The following is a 22,319-nucleotide window of genomic DNA, read 5'->3' on the forward strand; positions in this document are numbered from 1 at the left end:
ACCATCCTATGCTTAGACGCACAATAGTGCTATAAAACATGCCTTTCTAGTCTGGTAAGTTCAAAAGTTTCAGCGACCCAAATTCAAATTCCCTCAAGATCTACAGTCATTTTATAAATATATATGCATACTTATTCAATATAGTTCATCTTAGCGCTGACATAGTCCTAAAATGATAAAATGGTAATTTAACATGTTGCTGGCTTTAATATCTTTATTTAAACACTAGCCAGCCTAAAGATTTTTCACCCAGCTTAAAGGATGTAAGATAAAAGATAACACACTAAGCTGGGTGTGCTGGCTAGTTTTATGCCAACTTGACACAAGCTAGGGTCACCTGAAAGGAGGGAACCTCAATTCAGAAAATGTCTCCATAACATCTGGCTGTATGGAATTTTGTTAATTAGTGAATGATGAGGGAGGGCCCAGCCATTGTGGGTGGTGCCACCCTTGAGCTGGTGGTCCTGGGGTCTATAAGAAAGCAGGCTGGGCAAGCCATGGGAAACAAGCCAGAAAGCAGCATCCTCCAGGTTCCTGCCCTGCTTGAGTTCCTATATTGATTTCCTTCAGTGATGGACTAAGATATGGAAGTATAAACCAACTTGCTTTCGTTCACGATGTTTCATCATTGCATTTTAGTAATACTAAGTAAAACACCAGTTATGTAGCTAGTGGTAGAGCATTTGCCTACCACGTGAGACACCCTGCATTCAATCTCTAACATGACCAATAATCTAATTAATGTTCATGTCACAATATGGAATTCTGAACATAATCAAATAAAAGTATGACTATGCAACATTACTAAGGCTTGACTGAAAAAAACACTAGAAACCTGAACTCAGACCCTTTTGCAAGTTAATTCATCTTTTTAGACCTCTTGCTTTCTCACCTCTAACTAAGCTAAGATACCACTGAGAGGCTCTGCAAGTGCTTTAATTCTACTTACATGTTGATTAATTTAAAATTCTATGTTTCTTCACACTCTTGCAATGTTTTAAAAGAATTACTGTTTAAAGTCAGGTTTGGCAGCCTACATTTAGAATACTAGCTATTTGGGAGGCTGGTTCAGGAGGTTTGAGACCAGCCTGGGAAATTTACTAAGACCCCATTTCAAAATAAAAAGTGAGAAAAGAGCTGGAGATGCAGCTCAGTTGGTAGAGCAATTCCTAACACATGTGAGGTCATAGGTTCAAACCCTAACACTTCAAACAAGGACAGCGAGCTGGGTTGATAAAGGCTATGTACCTTAAGTTCAGCAACTTGTGATGAAATATGCCACATAAGACTCTCACTTAGGAACTTCATCCCATATGGGCCTAGGAGTTCTGATAATGACCTCATTTCTGAAAGGAAATGAATTGATTTCAGTTTCTTGACAGAGCAAATATATTAAGAAACAATGACACAATACACTACCTCATCTTACAAACCAAATATTAATAGTCAAAACAACCAAGTCAAATCAAGTTATCATGTAAAACAATCAGGCTTTCTTCATTAGTAATGCAATATTTACCTGATATGTCAGAATATTCTTCTGCATTGAATGTTAATTCATTTTCTGTGGGTAAATTCACAAATGCTTTCATGGCAGGAAAATAAGCTATATGGCCATTGCTGACTTGTCTCAGTAAAGTTTCCAAGTACCTAAAGAGAAAAGTAAATTTATAACCAGAAGAAAAGGTCTACACAAAAATTTTACGGTATACAACTCTACATGTAAGTTTCAAGTCAACTGATAAAATAAATGAGAACATGATGCTGGAGAGACAGATGGCTCAGAGGTTAAGAGCACTGACAGCTAGCTCTTCAAAAACCTGGGTTTGGTTCACAGAACTTACAAGCTGGTTCACAACTGGCTGTGACTCCAGTTTCAAGGAATCCAGTGTTCTCTTCTAATCTGAGGGCACCAGTCACATATGTACTACAGATACATTCATATATAAGCACTAAGCACAAAATGATTTTCTTAAGGAGTTCATTACAAAACAAAACTTTGCATCATTCAAAATTTCTAAATATGTTCCTTACCAATTTGTATATAGACTTGTAATGGTTGGTTCTCCATGACTGTCTAAGTGTTGTGTTTGTTGAAGAAGAACATTATTAAACACTCTGGTGATATCGATCTGCACATAGTTCTCTATGGACTGGAGTACAGTCATATATGCTCTTACACTTGTTAGAAGCTCTGATGGCTTTGCAATTTCCTGTGTAGCTTGATTATACATAGTCATTCCAACAATTGATCTGGGGATAATAAAAGAGGTAAGGTTTTCCCACTTATGTATACAATCTACTCAATCTGCTAACATTTACTGTAAACTGAGCAATAAAATTAATTTTTAAAGAGTCTTAAAATTAAGCCATGAAATTACTGATTATTTTAATAACCTAAAAATGATGAACTAGGAATACAAATAATTTAAAAACATCCTGAGAATACAAATTAATGACAATGATTAAACATAAAAAGGACTTTTAAAAACTGCATTAATATAGCAAGCATGATGAGCTATTTAATCTATAGCTTAGTGACACTCCTGCCTAAAATATTTTGCATTTTATGTGAACGAACTAAAATCTCAATATTTAATAACATGACTATGTAGCTATCATCACTAACATTTCATAAACAAAATAAGCTAAGGTTCAAAACATAAGTAAACTAAAAAAAGAGTTACTTTTTGGAGGTAGTCTGTCTAGAGTGAACAAAGTTTCCAAACACCTAAAGAGAAATGTAAATATACAGCTATAGAAATAATTTAATTAAGCATTTATGAAGGAATACATCCTGCATCTGAAGTTGACCACATGAACGAGCATTTAAATGCCTGCCTGACTTAATATTGATTTTCAACTAACTACATAACAGTTAAAACAAGATGACAATGAAACAGCACATTAAAACTGGAAAAGAAACACAAATTTGAAAACTTTTGGTAGCTTGAATGTAACTGACCCCCATAAGCTCATAGGGAGTGGCACTACTCGGTGTAGCCTTGTTGGAGGAAGTGTGTCACTGTGAAGGTGGGCTTTGAGGTCTCAAGCCACACCCAGTGAGACAGGCTACTACCAGTTGCCTTCGGATAAATATGTCCAACTTTTATTTCCTTCTCTAGCACCATGTCTGCCTGGATGCCACCATGTCACTCACCATGATCATGCACTGAACCTCTGAAAATGTAAGCCACCCCAATTAAATGTTTTCCTTTATAAGAGTTGCTATGGTCATGGTATCACCGCATAGCAATAGAAACCTTAAGACACTTCTCTAAGTAAGTAATCTTTTCCTGCATTAGTCCTTTTTACTCTCTTAAAATTTTTTTAAATTACATTTATTTACGCGCGTGCACGCGCACTCATACGTGCCATGTTACACACGTAGAGGTTAGAGCACAGAGCTGTAAAGTCAGTTCTCTCCTTCTACCTAGTGTCTGCTTGCCTAGCAGCAAGCACTTTCATCTACTGAGCGATGCTGTCAACCCTTACTCTCTTTTTTAAAGAAGTTCCCTGATGTGTCAACATTTTAGACTTGTTTTTGTAGAAATCCATTTTTGAGGCAACAGACAAAACAAGCTAAGAACTACACCCAAATAAGCCAACTCAAGATGAAAACTGCTATTTTTGTATATAGCAGCTGAGTGCTAAGATTAAAACTAAACAAACCAAACAAAACAAACACTTCAAGCTGCTCCCCCTAATCTCGATCCTGACCACTACACAGAGGTTCAGGAAAAGGAGAACATTTGCATGCCCACATATTATAAACCAAACTATTTATAGAAAGAAAATACTGGGTCTGAGAACTGAGTCTCAGAATCTACCCAGGAGTCTCCCACCACCCAGCTAAGAACGTTAAGTACCAGAAGGCATAATGTCCCTTGGGTCTAAATACTAGATAGAGTTTTACTCTCAGTATATCTGATTTGGTAAAGGGAACAAAAGACATTGTTCAACAGTAGCCACTTCTCTAGCTGAGTAACGGTTCAATACTCAATTTAATACTGTTTTTATATAGTCCTATTTATTCTCTGTTGCAGTATTCTTGCCTTATTAATTGAAGTTTTAAGTTTTATACTATTTCCTTACCACAATGCTAAACATAAAGCAATAGAAATAGTACTCATTAATGACAATAAAACTTTGAAAATCCTTTGGCAAAATTTTCAGATGCTAAGAATTTCAAGATTATAAATTATTAAGTAATAAACACTTCCTTAACAATTAAGTCGTCTGAAGTACTATTCAAAGAACTTAAAGAATTCTTTTTATTATTCTGTGCAGTATTATCAAACGCCTGTAAAACCACTCAGAACTGATAGCTTGGTGTGCACAAAGGAGTACTAGAAACTTGTTGACAGTCAGTGCTTGCATCTTTTCTTATTCCTTCTCTGTTCTTTCTTTACTGACTGCAGCCTATCTGTAAGCCTGAAGATAGATCAACAAATCACCTACTGTTTGCATTTGACAATTAAAACTTGGGAGAAACTGACATTAGCAGTTGTTCAACATGATTCTCAGTCCACGGTTATTCGTACTGCATCAGTACGACTCACTTTGTCTAATAAAAGCTAGTATCAGATGGGTACTAGATAATGAACACAGCTCGACAGCAGTCTGCATGCTCTCTTACTTAGTGAAGCGTATTTCCAGGTGAGAAGTCAAATACTCGCGCGGCGTGAAGGTGTGCTCCCAGACCACCATGTTTGGAACATAATTTATGGAGAAGCATAACTCCGAAAGTGCAGTGTGCAACTTATCAAGGCTAAAAAACAGTAATAAACAATTAAAATGTTTCATAAGCAATTCCAAATCAGCTTAATAAAAATAGCAAGACTTATAAAGAATACTGCAGAATGTGATTTTTCTATTTAGTCTTACAGTGACAGCTCAAAATGTTTAGGTTAAACTCAAGCAGGCAATTCTCAGAAAACTCCTGTTTCTCTACACTCGGCTTATAATGAACACACTGAGCAACCACAAGAAGAGGTGCTTATTCTGCACTGGACAGAGGAACCTCCTCCTAACGGTGCTGATCTGTTCCGGGAGATGGAGCACTGCTTATAAAGTGGCGATGGCTTGTTCATCTTAGAACAAGTAGGGTATTTTAACAAAAAACATTCATCCAATTATTGATCACTAATGCTTTCCTTCCCAACAATCAAAAACTTAACAAATGTCCCATAGTGCTGGCTAACATATTTTTGTTTTCAAATAATGATACCAGATACATTCTAATATATCACTAAATGCTAAAAGTCTGATACCTGACTTAAGAATTAAGTTTACACTGTTCCTCAGAAAGTTTGAGATAGACTCTTGACCTTTAGCATTCATATCAAGACAAATACCATCTGTTACATACATATGTGAGGGTTAATACTGACTGTCGCCTTGACAGATTAAAAATCACCTAGGAAATAAACCCATGGGGGTGTCTGTGAGGAGTTTCTAGATTGGGTTAACAGGGGTGGGAGGACCTCGCCTAACTGTGGGCAGTGTCATTCCATGGGCTGGGGCTCCAGGGAATGAAGCCAAAGCAGGCTGAGCACCAGCATTACTCTCCCTGCTTCCTAGCTGCAGGCACAAAAACCAGGGCCACAAACTCCTGCTCTGCACCTCCTCCACCAGGATAGACTGTACCCTCAAGCCATAAGCCAAAATAAAGCCTTTCCTTCTTAAATTGCTTCTTTTGTGCATTTTGTCACAACAATGGCAAAAGTAATGTATCTTCAAAACATCTACATTTTAGATGCAGCACTCAGGAGGCAGAGGCAGGTGGATCTCTAAGTTTGAGGCCAGCCTGGTCTACAAAATGAGTTCCAAGACAGCCAGAGCTGTCACACAGAGAAAACCTGTCTTTATATTTTTGGTTGTGAGCCTAGCCTTTAACGGCTGAGCCATCTCTGCAGCCCGAAAACCTGTCTTAAAAAAAAAAAAAAGAAAGAAAAAAATCTACATTTTAGAATAAAGTATCAACAGTTAATCAAATACCACAGGAAAAGAATCTTTACAAGGACAGATACAATCAAGGTAGAAGCTTACTTGGTCACTACCAGCCTGTTTTTCCTCATGCTCTCAACACCCGGTTTTTCCCTTTCCGGTTCCCCTTTCTTGCCAGTCTGTTTTTTTGACTTCTTATTCACTGCTTGACTGATGGTTTTGGCACAATGCTTAGGCAGTAGCTGAAATTGGGTAAGAATGACATTATATTACTGCAGCAACTCCTCAAAATGTATAAATGAATGTAGGACACCTTAGCTGAGTCTGGACAGGCAAGCAGAAAGACAAAAATGTGGGGAGCATGCAACTCACATGGCCTACAGAGCATGGAAGAAAGCAGAACCTATTAAAGTGCCAAGGGTTATTCAAGTTATTATTCAAAAGATAAATAAAACACACTCGTGAGATATTAACAGTCACTATAATTATGTGAATGGCCTACAAAAAAGGAAACAAAATCTGTTCAGGTTCTAGTGGGCACGCTACGTAGTGGGGTATAAAGTGTAAATTATAGTAGTTCTAGCTATCAAGAGGGTCCTGAGAGTGAAGCCAGAGGTGAGGTTTTTAGATTGCAAGCAAGCTTGAACACAGGGGCAATTTTTACAAATGGAGCCAGAGTATGAAAGGATATTTCCTAAGGCTAATTCTAACACTGACTGAAGAAACAGTTAAAGCAAGAAAAATTAAACAAACACAACCAGACAAGTTGTGGGGAAAGGGTATAAAATTAGAAAAGGCAAAAAAAAAAAGTAGAGAGGGAAAAAGGTTTCTACCTAATATGTTAATACCACCATTACAAAACTCAAGGTACACCAGGCGTTGGTGGGGCACGCCTTTAATCCCAGCATCGGGAGGCAGAGGCAGGCTGGTCTCTGAGTTTGAGACCAGTCTGCTCTACCGAGCGAGTTCCAAGACAGCCTCCAAAGCAATACAGAGAAACCCTGTCTCAAAAAAACAAAACAAAACAAAAAAAACCACAAAACAAACAAACAAAAACAAAACAAAAACAACAAAACAAAACTCAAAGTACAACTAGTAAATAATTTAGTTTAACAGAGGAGGTGGATGAGGACTGTACTGTACAGCAGAGTTGTAGAGAGAGAGAGAGAGTGTGTGTGTGTGTGTGTGTGTGTGTGTGTGTGTGTGTGTGTGTGTGTGTGTGTGTGTGTGTTTCAAGACAGGATCTCTCTGTGTAGCTTTGTAGACTGTGCTGACCTCGAACTCAGAGATTCACCTGATTCTGCCTCATGAGTGCTGGAATTAAGGGCATGTAGCACCACCACCACCACCCAACTAGAAGAGTTGTCTTATACCACTTGTAGACTCAAAATGTGCTTATCCAATTAACTGTCCTACAAATTAAATACATCAGATTTTAAAGATTTAGTACAAAAGTATAAGATATTTTATGATTAGACGCTAAAATGACGAAAAATTTAGATATATCACACTAAGTAAAACGTATCTTTAAAACAAGCTTCCCTATTTCTTTTTTTATATTTTTAACATGGTTGCCAGAAACTTTTACATTACATATGTAGCTCACATTATCTCTGCTGGACAGTGGATGGCCTGAAAGCCATTTAGTCATTAGATATATGCAGTAACTAACTAAAGCCATGGGAATGTGTGAAGAGAAATGTGTGTTGTCAGAGAGTACCTTCCTTTAAAAAACAGGAAAATGAAAATGTTTAGGGAACTCTTCAATTAAAAACCAGAATATTTATTAAGTCTAACTGACAAAGAAACAAACTGCTGGAGTACAAACCCAAATCTCTGAACAACACTGACCATAAAGTCAAATTTCTAACAACATCTAAAATACAACCCCCCAAAACATGGCAGGAATCTGAAGATTAGTGTCCATTTGGAAACAGACAAAGGTAAAAGGGAATCTGAGACCCTAAGAAAGGGACCCTTAAAATGGCCTGAAGGATTTCAAGTCCCACTAACTCTCAACATTGTCAGTCCAAGCTCAACAAGGACAGTGCCCCTGGTTGAGCAGAATCAAGCTCTATAAGGTTAACAACTAAAGAAGTAAAAGAAAGAGAGGGTGTATGTGAGGAACACTGAACAGTAAGCAGTCATGTCTGTTAATGTCAAGCGGGAACACTGAAGTGTATGGAAGTAAGAAAACCCATCTGGCTCCTAACTCCTTTCACAAATCCAAGATAATTAATTGCATAAAAAAGTAAGTAAGAAATAATATGAAGTTTTGATTCCACGAAGAGCTGATGAAAGAAAAACGATTTGATACAATTTTTTTATTTTTATTTTTTGATACAATTTCTAAAAGATAGTTTTATATCAAAATACAAGGAAAAACTAAACCTAGGATATAAAATCAAAATACAAAAAAAATTCAGAGATGAATACCAGACTCAAAACACATTTATAGTATCTTAAAGAGGATAACGATGAGACATAATTTAATTCAAAAAAACCAACAACCAGGACTGTCCAAGAGACTCCCATAACATACAATCTATTGCTGTTGCCCTTTTGTTGTCCTGAGATGGAAGGCAAGTAAGTGTATGGTGTCTTCAGCAGTATACCATACACTCTAAAAACAACCCAGATACCCCTGAGCTGGAACTAACATGAATGTCACCTCCCTGAGGCATTATTCAAGCTTTCAAAAGAGAGAGGCAAGCAACAGTCCTACTCAGCTATGTTACCTGTGAACCACGACACCAACCAGCATGGTAAGATAACCCTACAGGTGCAGTGGTGGTGCATATACTGTGGTGACAACCAACAACTCCATAATTGGACTTAAGACCTATTCAACAAGAGGGAGACCATGTTTGGTACTGGAAACCTAGACAACTATTCAGTGTTAGTAAAGTCATGGATATTGGAGGAGACTCTCCAGTACTAATTTACTAAAACAGCATAATCCCTTATAATAATCTATAGACATCTGTCCCATAGATAGGTGTAGTCTTCATCTCCCATCAAGAAAATTTCTTTTCAACACATGAAAACCACTACAGAAAAACACAACCAATCAAAATGGAAACCTGTGGAGCAGTCCCAGTACATAAAAACAAATCCAGGCAAACAAAAAACCACTCCTGCACTTAAGGCTGAGAGTACACTGCAAAAGAGGGGGCAGAAAGATTGCAAGAGCCAGAGGATAAGGGAGTTTGTGATGAGAAAGTATCTCCAGTAACATCAGAAGCTATGCTCTCAAGTTTTACAAACATGACTGTCCAAATGAGAGTTGAACATGACTCCAGCAAACAAGTACGCAGGGAAAAGCCCACAAGTCTTCAACTCTACACAAAGAACTATAGGAAACTGAGGAAAGCTAGAGGAGGGAGGAATTGTCTTCCCCAGGGAAGAGCACACCAACTGGTTTTCCAGTGCCAAGTGGTCAGCTCTGGAAACACACATACAAGTAACATATGAACTGAGCAGGTTATAGTTAGGAATGTATGAGTGTGTATGTATATGTTTGCATGCAGTAACAATTAATGAAAGAAGAGGCCATGGATTTAAAATTGAGCAGGGAGAGGTATATAGAAAGGGCTTCAAAGGAGGAAAGAGAATGGAGAAATGTTGTAATTATAACTGCCCAAAACAAACAACACTCCCAAAAGAATCAACAAAAGATTGTTGAAAATTGAAAGTCAATTCTAGCAATAAGTAAGCGCACAAATAAAACCACCAAAGAGATAAACATGGAGCACAACTGGAGCATCACACATGCTTTCATATAAGTAAGAGTGAATGAAGTCAACGTCAACAGGGCAGAGCATGTAATACTACTCATAAGCTTGATGTCATTATATCATCACCAGCAGGGTTCATGCCAGGAACATATGTTAAAAAACTATAAACTTTGTCAGTAATTATATACCTGTGGTAAAAATATTAATATTACTACTATGGAGCTGTTCTGTGTGTGTTCAAATAAATAATATAATTTATGGTAAATTATAATTCTTTCATCTTCTGTATTCTGGAAATCTAGATTCCCAATGTGGAAAAAAGATACGGATATAAAACAAAGGAAGACAGCAGTGCCGCAGCCCTGAATCTGAAACAGTGGTAGTATGGACCCCGTGGGTGATGAGGAATGAATGTGTCTCATGAGGTCTCAGTAGACCTGGAGGCATCCTCATGTCCAGACTGGGGCTTGATATATCCCACTGAAAGAAACTAAGAAATTGTCTAAGTAAAAATACATACAAGATGAAATTGGTACTTTTAAATTAACTAACTTGTTTATTTTTGCACTAGGGATTGAACCTAGGCCCTTGTACATACTAGGCAAGTGGGGGATGCATGTACTATCCAAGGGCTTATCTTGCAAGAAAGCAAGAAGGCGCTCAGGTACTCTAAAGGTTGCCACTGGCCAAAGATGAATTTCAGTATAGGAACAGTGAGCTAAAAAATTATCAAACATGGTAAATTCTAGGAACCCACTATAGTATAAAAGAATTTACTAGTTACCTAGGAAATAAAGGGAAAGTCAAGTGTTTTGTTGTTTTCTTTACAGTTACACCACTGAGTACAGCAGATGAGAAAAAAAATCTATGAAAATGTACAACTACTAAATACAAGAGTCACCAAAGAATAATGGAATCAAGTACTAAAATCACAAAAAACAAATCAAGAAAACAATGCATGTCTCTTGAAAAAAGAACAGACATGGACAGACTTATGTAAGAAGTTGTTAATATAGTTCACAACAAGAGGTGATCACAATGGCTTTTCTGAGAGTCAAGAGATTCTTAAAAAGGAAAGTACATCAACAACTAATGACTTATTTTCTTACATTCACAAACTTCCTATCTGCTGGAAAAACTTATTTTTTATTACCTGATCACTAAGAGTACACTGTTCTGTGCAAATATCAGTGATGAGGTTTCGAGCTTGTTTGGCCATTTCATCCAGGAACATATTACACAGGGAAAGACTGCGATCTCCAATATGATGGCGCTGGGAGGCAGAGGATGGAAATAACAGAGGTCACAAGAAAGTGATCCTAATAAAACGCTTCAAATAAACGTGAAAATTCAGTTATTAAAGTCCTACTGTAAGGGGTGGGAAGTATATGTATGTTGCTTTCTTTACTACAGAAATTAATCTATGATTTTATGTTTGCGCAGTTCACATAAAATAATATGTATTTTGTAACATATTAACAATGTAAGAAAATTATGATTAAGAAAAATCTTCAAAGTTCATTATTTATAAAGCACAAAACTGTATTATTTATCCAGGCATGGCAGCACACATTTGTAATCCCCGCACTGGGGAAACTGAGGCAGACGGCCCACAAGACTGAGACTATCTCAGAAAGAAAGATAATAAAGCATATGTTTCATTCTTCAAATTCACCGAGTTCTAAATCTAGATATTCAGTATCTGTAAATAATGCATACAATGTACATGAGCACATTTAAGTTTCTAATCTTACCTCTTTAATATTTACATCTAATACATAAATTCTGACATAGTTCTATAATAAATGAACAAGAGCGCAAACAGATACATAAAAGTATTAGAAATCAAGTTGGGAAAATAAATGAGACATTTAAAATTCCTGAAATTATCTCCTCTGTTCCTGCTTCCTGGGGATGCGGAACACAAGAATAACAAAACTGAACATGCATTCTTTGAACACAGCAAGGCGGGATTGGTGTACTCTATTTCAGGATATTATTAACACATCTGTATGCATATATAGCTATATCCAGACAAGCTAGTTATCTCTATAGGGGTCTGTATTTGTTTAGCTTTGGTGAATTGTAGCTGTTTGGTGAGATTTTGTTAAAAATAACAAGAGTTGGGTGGTGGTGGCACATGCCTTTAATCTCAACCCAGCAGTGGCAGGTGGGTCTTTATGAGGTCAAGGCTAGTGTGGGCTACAGAGTAAGTTCGAGTTCCAGGACAGCCAGGGCTGTCTTGGAAAACTAAAAATTAAACAAAACAAAATGAATTGCTGACTGAAAATATTTAAAACAGTTCTAGAGCATCCAGTATACACAAAGAAACTCTGTCTCAAAATAACAAAAAAACAACTCAAAAAGCTAGAATATTCAGTATATGAAGGCATAAATTCTCCACTATACATGAGATATTTTACAAAGAGAAATTAAGAAAAAATTTCTTTCTCTGTCTTCCCTATTTTGTAACATATAGAAAGTCTCTATGTTGTTGAAATATTCATTCCTGAATCTATCAACCTTAAATTTTATTTTAAACAACCTATAAACTTTAATAGTAATCCAAACAAAAGAGATTGTAGCCAAGCATAATTAAATACTGGCCAATTTGTATGTGTATGTTGTATTGGTGGGGGACCGCTTGGACGATTTTTTTTTTGGCAAGGGAGAGGGGGGACACACATGAACGATTGGGGGACAGACTGGCTTGAACCAAGAGCTACGAAGTTTAACTGGGTAAGCCTCTACCAATAAACTATATCTGCAACCTTCATTTGCCTTCTTTTTTTTTGAGACAGGCTCTCATTAAGTTGCCTCGCCTGATCTTAAGCACGCAATCCTCTTGCCTCGGCCTCAGAAGTAGTAGAAATTACAGGCTTGGGCCACCAGGCTCTGCTAGGTCTCTTAACATGTCACACATCTTACTGATCACTGTTTTATCATGTGTTTGTTCAAATGTTTTTCTGATCTACATAGACAGGCTTATGTAAGAACAAAGATTAAGTAACTGGGTCTTTTTAAACATTTGGCTGGCTACCCATCTGATCTAGCTTTACTGTAGAAACCACAGTGCTTCACTGAAGTTACCTCTTCAGGACACAGCTCATGTGTACAGCTCATGAAGTGAGTGCAGAGGAGAGGAAATGCTATGGAGTATCTTGACTGAGAGGGTAACTCCAAGCACTGCTGAAACATCTTCTCAAAAGCACGGCTGTAAAAACTGTTAAGAGAGACAATGACAGCATCAAACAGCAACACTCATAGCTAGGTGCAAACAAAAATGGCAGTCCCTCATGGCTGGTTAATTTAAACTCAAGTGAATAAAGGTTACCAATTGATCACACTTACTCCCTTAAAAATATTCCCCCTAAAGTACCTTTTATATATCAATAATTCATTCAGAATAATAACTGAGTAACATCAAACATTTTAATCAGAAACAAAGTTATTTATAATTTCTACAGAATATGATTACATGGCATTCAACTCTTCAAATTTTATCATATTTGAGGAAATAAGGACCAATATTATTTTATCACTGAGAAAAATATTTCTAACTAATCATATGCTATCAATTTTAAAATATGAATAAAATTAACCAAACATGACTAACAAATATACAATTTAAATATTATGCAAACCACTTTTATCTCTAAAAAGGGAAGAGGCTTCTAACTATAGTCTTTTACAATAGGAACGTTTTAGAGCTTAAGAAATAATCCAAAGAAAAAAATGTTTCATCCTTTCTAGGATAGACTTTAGGTCAGACAGTAATAGAGGGGCCCAAATAATCTTAAAATTCTCATAAATTTAACATACAGGGCTCTAAATGGAAAAGTGAATGGACTGATGTGTTCCTTTGAGAAGCAGGCCTTCGTTCCTGGTGATTTCTTCTCCAGCACTAGTAATAAAAGCTAACCTAATAAACTGCTAAAATGAAAAAGCCTTTGATAATCATCTATATGCGACACACCGATACCATTATTGCTATCCATTCTTTTATATCTCAGCCCTTTAGAAGTAAGGACACAGATTATCGTGCTCCAATTCACCCCTCTAAAAGTCCAAGAAGCAGGGAACTGAGTCGGTACCATACAACTACAGAGTGAGAGTACTGGAGTTTGAACTGTTGAGTCTGAACACCACCTAGCTCACTCATTCATTCCAAAATTTCTTTAAAACTTAGTATTTTAGACAAAAAGAGGACAATAATATAACCTTCCTTTAAGAAATAAGTTTTCTGGAGAGTAAAACCAGAGAAAAGTGAATGACAGTGCTAAGTGTAATAGGAGAGGCTGTGCTTAATTAACATGCTGGGAGCAGCAAGCACATTCCTGTGACTAAATTGTTTAACAATATATATAGGCATCAACTTACCAGGTATTAATTTCCAATATTTGCTCTCCTTGATTTATCCACAACCTTTTTATACTCAGACTAAGTATGTAAAAGAGCCCTTAATGTGAGATTCAATCTTCAAACAAAATGCAAGAAAGACATTTCACACCATGAAAAGTAAGTAAAACCAGACATAAAAATCTCAATTTGATAAAGGAGACAGCGCTTCTCTGTATAGTCCTGGATGTCCTGTAGCGCACTCTGTAGACCAGGCTGGCCTCAAATTTAGAGATCTGTCTACCTCTGCTTCCTGAGTTCTGGGATTAGTGTGAGTCACCAGTCCCTGTTTGTTACAAAGTTTTTGTAAAAGTCTATTGTTCCCTAATGGTTTACAGTCAAATACTGAACTATCATAAGAATTGTACTAACAAAAAACAATCAAGCAGTTTCAGGTAGTAAACATTTCCAGTTCAGATTTAAAGAAAAGTATAACATACCAAAATATGGAGAGATCTGATGTTTCTACCAACATTTCCACCAAGGAATCTACCATTTTCGTATGAAATATTATTGTATTCATCATCTTTCCAAGTTCTCGGTGATCTGCAAGGCTAAGTGAAGCTTTGGAGACACTAGTGTATGCCTGTAGCAATTCAACACAAACAATAGTTTAGCAAAAGATAAATGACTTGAATCTTGTCATTATAAAGATGCCAGACCGACAGCTGGGAGGTCAGCATGGGACTGATCCAGACCCCAAGTGTGAGAGTCAGTGAGGAGGCCTGAGCAGCCTATGGGGCCCTGGGCAGTAGATCAGTGTTTATCCCTGGCATACAAATGGATTTCGTGTATCCATAACACAAAGAGGGATGCTCTCTCAGCCTGGACTCTTAGGGGAGTGCCTGGACCCTGCCCTGAGTGAAATAACGGACTCTGCATATCCCCTATGTGGAAGGAAGTGGGGATAGGGTGGGAGGCTGGGGGGGGGATGGTGAGGGGGTGTGGGAGGAGGAAAGGGAGAGGGAGCTGGGATTGACATGTGAAGAAGCCCTTTTCTTAAAAAATGTAATAAAAAATAATGAAAAAAATAAAAGAAAGTGTGTGGGGAGGTCCATTATTGAAAAACATGAAAACTGTACCCGTAACATTGTTTTCTACAATTGTTCAGTGGAAGCTGGTGTATTCGCTCAGCAGATGGGCCTGTTTGTGGCTGAGCCAAAAGATCTAGTTCAATCCCTTGGATTCACATGGTAGATGAAAGAACTGATTCCCAAGGGTTTTCTTCCGACCTTTATGTGTGCCCTGTCCTACACCATCTACACACATACACAAAACTAGACACTATAATAGACTAAATCAATTTGATGGCTTCTACAAACATATGAAAGTAAGTTAACTATTAAAATAAATTGGACAAAGAAAGTTAAGACTTAACCAACACTCTCAAGCAGGTTGTGAAGAAAGACATTCCTTAACTTGGACACCAAATCAAACATTAGGGTTCTGTCTGTGAATAATGGACATTTAAGAAGAGCAGAATGTAATAGGAGAGTGCTTACAGATAAATATAGGTCACAGTGGCCACAGTGTGAATGCAAACAAAAGAAAAGAAGTAGTGAAGAATGAGATTCAAGCAGATTATATATCATGCTAGGATTCAAAACCTTGGATGATGAACCACTGAGGGCTCTGTGTGATGGCCAGTTCTTATTTAACAAAGTTGGCTACAGATGGAAGGAGCAGGAAAAGTGGATGTAGACAGAGAGCGAGGCAGAAGCCTATTAGAAGGACATGCCGGCAACATGCCAAACAGCTTATGATGGCTGATAGTCACTCAATTCATGGTGGGAAATGACTAGATGGGATGGTGACAGAATTCCAGATGCTGATGACAATTCTAGCTGTTAGGGGACATTTCTTCATGGGTCTCATATACTCCTACATTTTGTTAAATATGAAAAAGACTCAAGACTCAGACTACTCATTCCCAAGGTTACATTGGAGCTATATGCATAGCAATCAAACCTGAAAGATAGGCAATGTTTTCATGGAAATAAGTTAAGCCTATACACTGTTGAGCGAACAGACAGTTCCTTTAGTTCAGGATCCCTAAACTGCAACACAACCCACTGCACACAAGGTATTAATCTGCAGGACTCTAACCTATTCTTGTAAGACTCGGAGATAAAGAGAAAATGATGCACATATGCTGACACGCATGCTGGAAAAATCAAGTACTTGGGTCTCTTGGAGCTCTTTGTCCTGTCAACCAAGGAATGATAAGAAACTAAGTTATGTTTTATAAACAAGATAAAAATCAAATCTCTAATCTTACAATAGCAAAAGGCCTTCAGACAAAGGACATTACGATTCACTAGTAGCAACAAGTCTGGTGTGGGATGTCCCGTATGCTGTGAATATGTTTTATTACCATTGGTTAATGAAGAAGCTGATTTGGCTAATAGCCAGGCAGAATACAGCCAAGCAAAGATACAGGGAAAAAGAAGGCAGAATCTGGGTGACACCCTGTAGCCACTGGAGAAGCAACATATGAGGTAAGCCACGAGCATCCTGGTAAAATATAAACTGAATTTGAGTTATATAAAATATAAATTTAACTTGAGAGCCAGGCAGTAATATGCCTGAGCCATTGGCCAAACAATTACAAGTAATGGTAAGCCTTTGAGTGATTACTCGAGAACTGGCAGATGGGAGGAAAAACACCTCCACACAAGCCAGAAAATGCAATTCTTTATGTTTTAAAAGTTATTGTTTGTTAGGAAGGGGGAGGGAGTAAGAAACAAACATCAATTTTCTGATGTAACAAAAAAGTATGTGTGTATAAATATACATAATCCTAATTGTATTTATTTGCTTTAAATCTATTTTAAAGAGGAGTCAATTGTAGTCATGACTTTAATAAAGATTTCCAATAACTGATGTCTGCTTAAAAATCTCAGAATTCAAATAACATTATAAAAACAGATTCAGGAGAAAATAGTGCCAAGTGAAATGGCTGAAAACACACACGTCTAAAATTACTGACAACAATGGAAGGAGAAGTGTGTTCCTATACCATTTTGAAGAAAGGAACAATTCAAATAAATGAGAAGATGGGAAGATGAGAATTGGAAAGGAACTGAACATGCCTAAGGGCCTCAGGGACTAAAGTGATAAGGGAATAAGATTCTTTGGTAACAGAAAAACGAATAATAATGCATAGACAAAGAACTCACAAGAGTAGGAAAAAGTGAAACATGAAAATGATCGATAAAAAAATAATAATCTCAGAATCAAAACTGGATAGGACTCCAGCAAGGGCAAAGCATACAACCGCAATTCTCCAAAGGCTAATTTTGCTGGCTTTGCCCTACTGCAACAACTGCTGGTGTCTGTAGAACCCTTCCCCGCTCCCTGGCCATGCTGGTGTCTCATCACTTTCGTTCTTCCACCTGGAATCAACGGTGAGTGACAGAAGTACTATCATCAATGTTTCCTTCTCACAGGAAAACGTCATACTAGAACTCAGTTTTGTCCTTATCCTGAACAAGCTACCTTCATATTTAAATCCCTCCCATCTTTCTAACTGTGTAAAAGGTTTTACTACCAGTTGAGCCTTCTCCCTCTCAATTGCTGTAATTAGCAAACAGTTATATCTGTGCTATCTCTTATTCAAGTCTTAAAAAAACACATTAATTTATTCATTTACTTAATGTGTATGGGTATCCCATCTACAAGTATGCCTAGTACCCAGAGGCCACAGGAGGGCATCGAAACCCCTGTTATCAGAGTTACAGACAGTTGTGAGCCATCATGTGGGTGTTGAGAATCAAACCTAGGTCCTCTGGAAGAGCCTGTGCTCTCTGCTAAGCCAGCTCTCCAGCCCCAGTCTTTTAGATTTCCAGCTGCTTTATTTTTTTATATTTTGTATGCCTTGTCTTCATAGTTAGATTATATAACTCTTAAACAGGTAATTCCCTCTTGTTTGTGTAATTACTAACAATAAGGACAGTCAACTACTGCTAATTTACAGTACACAAAGACAATAGGATTGATTCTTTTAAAAGATACTCAAGAAATATATATGAAGTAAACATACAGAAATCTAAACCATGTAGTTCTGTAGTTCAGAAATAAAAGGTTGGGGAACTCTGCTTATGTATTGTTTGCAGCTGCTCTGGTATTATAATGGAAGTGTTACTTATGCCAAAGACTGTATAGCATACAAGCTCAAGTTTTTATCAACTTAAAAAAAAAACAACTTTATAGCTACACTATAAATGTGTTTTGTCAATTGCGCTTTTACATTAAAATTTAAATATATAAATCAGGATAAGAGAGCTAGGGATATAAATTTATGCATAGGCTTGTTAGAAATATATTTATAAAAGTTTAACAATGTACAAAATATTTCATGTTTGTGGTTGATCACATAAAAGACATCTTTTCAATAAGTTAATTCATAGTTATAAAACTATAATGTATTCAAACAAAGCAGAAAAAATAAAAATCAACTTATTCTTACCTGTAATCTAAACCAGTCTAATCTCATCCCTCTGAAATCAAATACTTCCCCATCTTCGACTGTAATAAAGGAAAATGAAGGGGGAACAAAACAGAATCATTTTACAAATCACTAATTATATGTTATACTTTAAGAGCAAAGACATATGGGCTAGTGGTACAGGACTTTACTCCTAGCACCTGGGAGACAGAGGCCAGTAGATATCTGTGAGTTATAGCACAGTCTGGTCTACATATTGAGTTCTAGGACAGCCAGAGTACCTAGTAAGATCCTGTCTCAAGAACAACAACAAAACCAAAACAAACAAACCAGCTAAGACAACTCGATTCTGGGTATATAACCAAAAGACAAGGAGAGTCTCAAAGTAGTATAGTCATACCCAGGTAATTCAAAATACCCCAAACTTTAAGCAACTTACGTGTTTGCTAAAAAATGAATGAATTAATAAAACGTCATAAAAACCACAAAAGATTATTAGTCTTATATTAGACTTATATAGGAAGGGAATTCTCTATATGGCTGAACACTAATGACATTATGTTCAACGAGTCAAAGAGCCAGGCGCAGTGGTTAGTGCCTGAAATTCCAGCTACCTGGGAGTCTGAGGCAGAAGGTTATGTAAAGAGTTGGAGGATGCCTAAAGTAATGCACAAAATCCCCTCACAAAACAAAACATAAGCATCAAGTCACAAAAATACAACTACATGGCTCCACTAATAAGTGTTTTAGAGCAAGTTTACAAAGAATGCTAACTAGAACAGCATTACCATGGGCTGGAGCATAAAATATAGTTTAAACACCAGAGTTCAAATTTTCCAACATGAAAAAGCTCTCCAGACTAGTTCTTAGGCAATGAATAACCTAAGTGAACAATACACTGAAAGACAGGATGTTTTATGTTAGTGAATTTTCTAAGTAAAATAATGAAGCCAACAAAGTTTAATTTAGGTGTTAAGACCACAACACTTCTCAAATCCTTAAAGGTGACAAGTGTGGCAAGAGAAGCAGGCTTCTAAGGAGAGCTCCGAGTCTTCATGTGCTTACAATGCCAATCTGACAGAGCAGGATAGTGCTAGCACGCTAAAGCTCCCTAAGTTAATGCCACACAAATCAAGCATCACTACACTGTAGTAGTCTCCTTACTATATACTAAGCATAAAGCTTGATGGAACTAAAATATAGTTATTGATCCGATCTTTTCAGGATTTTTGACATCTTTTTTACAAGGAATACAAAGTAAAACACATCAATCTACTGGAACAGAATGTTCAAACAACAGCTAGCTGGTGTACGTATAGCACTGATTTTTGAGACTGGCATACCTAACCTCTAATTACTATTCTTACAAATTACTAATCTGACAAATAAAAGAAGTAACTTCTTTAATGTTGAAGATTAAACGAGACAACACATATAAAGTCACTGGTACAGACTAGCTGATCAGGACCCCATTGGAACCCAATATGCAGAGCACGCTGACCTGCCTCTGCCTCACAGGTGCTGGGACTGAAGGTTTCCACCACGCCCGGCTTCAGATAAACATGCTGTAAGTGACACCAGTGCACTTGCCCCAGGTGTGCCGGAGCCACACAGACATATTACAATACTCAGTACTCCCGTTTCACCTTTTGTTACAGATGCCTCTTTTTCTCCTAAGTAATAAACTTCACAAAACAACACTCCAATTTTTTATGGACACCATCTGAAACCCAGTTTGGAAATCTTTGTTCTGACAGAGCTAAATTATGACAATCAAATATCAAATGTTGTATCCAAACATAAAAGATTTTATAAAATTGAATCGTTAAAATCCTCTCCCTTTAAAACTTCAATCTCTATCTGAAAGACAATACACCCTTACTTACCTTGTTTTACACTTAGGGAAGTCATAGTGTTAACAAAAGATGACATGATGATCGATTCATCTTCAGGGCAAACAGAGAGATTCTGAAGAAGAAAACAAACATACAGTAATATGAAAGCCATCTAGTTAGACAACTCACAGCTCCATCAACAAGTGGACAGATAAACTGGTACATTCACACTACAGAATTATTTTTCAAGAAGAAAAAGGAATTAAATGTTGATCTGTACAATAAATCTAAAAAAACAGTATGTTAATGGAAAGAAATAAAACCAGAATACTATAAAGTAGTAGGATCCCACATGCATGAACAATGTTTCAGAAGATAAAACTGCAGCGACAGGACATCAATTGTTAGAAAGTTCTACAAGGAACCCACCATGAAGACATACAGTAAAACTTTTAAAAATTCTGGGAATGTTCTAAGTCAAATGTGGTGGGAGTTACACAAATATGTATGTACTACATCAAAATGGAAAAAAAAACCCCAAACAACTAAAAACATTACTTTTAACATGTAAAAATAGAACTCAAAAAATAAGGACCAACAAAATGAAATATAAAAAAACTACAACAAAAATCCCATCCCAAGCTTTCAGGTCTAGTTACACATGTTCAACCTGGTAGGGTCACAGTAAAACAGTAGCACTAGTTAAGAGAAGGAGCATCCGGGGGCCTTGGGATGTTGTTCAGTAATAGCACTCTTTGCCTGTAGGTAACAGGCCATTAGTTTAATCCACAGTACTTCCAAAGCAAAAACAAGAACTAAGTTTTAAAAAAATCTGAATCTAAAATCTAAAGTGGACATTAAAAACAAAAACCAACAACAAAAGCACATGTGTGGCTGGAGACAGTTCAGTGGATCTGATTTCTAGCGCCTACATGGTGACTCTCAACTGTTTGTCTCTCAAGTTCAGAGGAAAAAATGCCCTCTTCTAGACTCCATGGATACCTCGTATACACACAGTACAATACGTACAGGTAGGCAAAACACCCTTACACATAAAATATAAATTTAAAAATTCTTTTTAAAAAGTTAAAAAATTAAACAGCGGTAGATGCTCAGCTCATTAACAATGTATCTAAAATATAGTTTAAAAACACTAAGACTTACCTAACAATGTAAATGTACATGTGACTGAACTATAAATTTAAAAATGGTCAAAATGTTAAATTATGTTCTTTATACATCAATGCAATATCTAACATCTTTAACAATAAACTTCATTAACAGGTTTGTAATCTTAGTTTTACATTTACACCTTAGCTAAAAGTTAAAAGCACCCTGATTGTATCCTGGAAGAAGATGGAAATAAGACTTAAGTTTGAACACTGGTTCTGCTCCTTATAAGAAACCAAAATTAGCTCCTTTTCTTCAACAATGATCATTTTCTCTACCTTCAGAGCTATAACAACTTAATAAGATACACTATCAGTGGGCACAGCAACTCTAATATTATTATTCTTGTTACTATACTACTAATCTTACTACAATCCCAGGAGAAATGCTAAGAACTTTCTCAGTATTTGTACACTCTATTTTAGATAAAACATGCCATATATATTAAGCGGTTTAAACATTTTAGTAATATATCAAAAACCTGTAAAATTTCTTAGTAAGTATCTAAAGAGCTACATAGCTTTAAAAATTACATGAAACTAGGAAGTTCAGGTTTGTTATAAAACTATTTGCTATTATGAATAAAGAATAAGCAATGATAGGTTAATACTCATCTGGTAAGTAACTGTAAATAAAATTACAAGGCAATAATGCTCTGGAAATTTAACAGGTATTCAGGTTCATTTTAGTGGCCATTCTTTAAAAAAAAAAAAAACCAAGCAGCCTGAGCGCCATCTAGTGGATAAAGAAATAAAACAAATTCAGGAAAACCAGATCTTAAAA

The 22,319-nt window shown here is 36.7% G+C and overlaps 1 protein-coding gene across 4 annotated transcripts in view; it reads right to left on the reverse strand.

Annotated features, from left to right (window-relative positions):
- Nckap1 (NCK associated protein 1) overlaps window positions 1-22,319 on the reverse strand; it is a 70,000-nt gene that overhangs the window by 14,389 nt on the left and 33,292 nt on the right. For all 4 annotated transcript variants that reach the window (XM_040745697.1, XM_005065112.4, XM_040745696.1 and 1 more), the window contains 10 exons: window positions 20,418-20,499; window positions 18,553-18,611; window positions 14,525-14,670; window positions 12,777-12,909; window positions 10,840-10,959; window positions 6,052-6,191; window positions 4,640-4,771; window positions 2,035-2,253; window positions 1,520-1,650; window positions 1,249-1,346 (listed from right to left, as the gene is read on the reverse strand). In XM_040745697.1, the coding sequence (XP_040601631.1) occupies window positions 1,249-1,346; window positions 1,520-1,650; window positions 2,035-2,253; window positions 4,640-4,771; window positions 6,052-6,191; window positions 10,840-10,959; window positions 12,777-12,909; window positions 14,525-14,670; window positions 18,553-18,611; window positions 20,418-20,499 (1,260 nt within the window). The remainder of the gene's footprint in view (window positions 1-1,248; window positions 1,347-1,519; window positions 1,651-2,034; window positions 2,254-4,639; window positions 4,772-6,051; window positions 6,192-10,839; window positions 10,960-12,776; window positions 12,910-14,524; window positions 14,671-18,552; window positions 18,612-20,417; window positions 20,500-22,319) is intronic.

Source organism: Mesocricetus auratus, unplaced genomic scaffold (genome assembly GCF_017639785.1).
Source record: "Mesocricetus auratus isolate SY011 unplaced genomic scaffold, BCM_Maur_2.0 Super-Scaffold_100004, whole genome shotgun sequence".
Classification (NCBI taxonomy): Eukaryota; Metazoa; Chordata; class Mammalia; order Rodentia; family Cricetidae; genus Mesocricetus; species Mesocricetus auratus.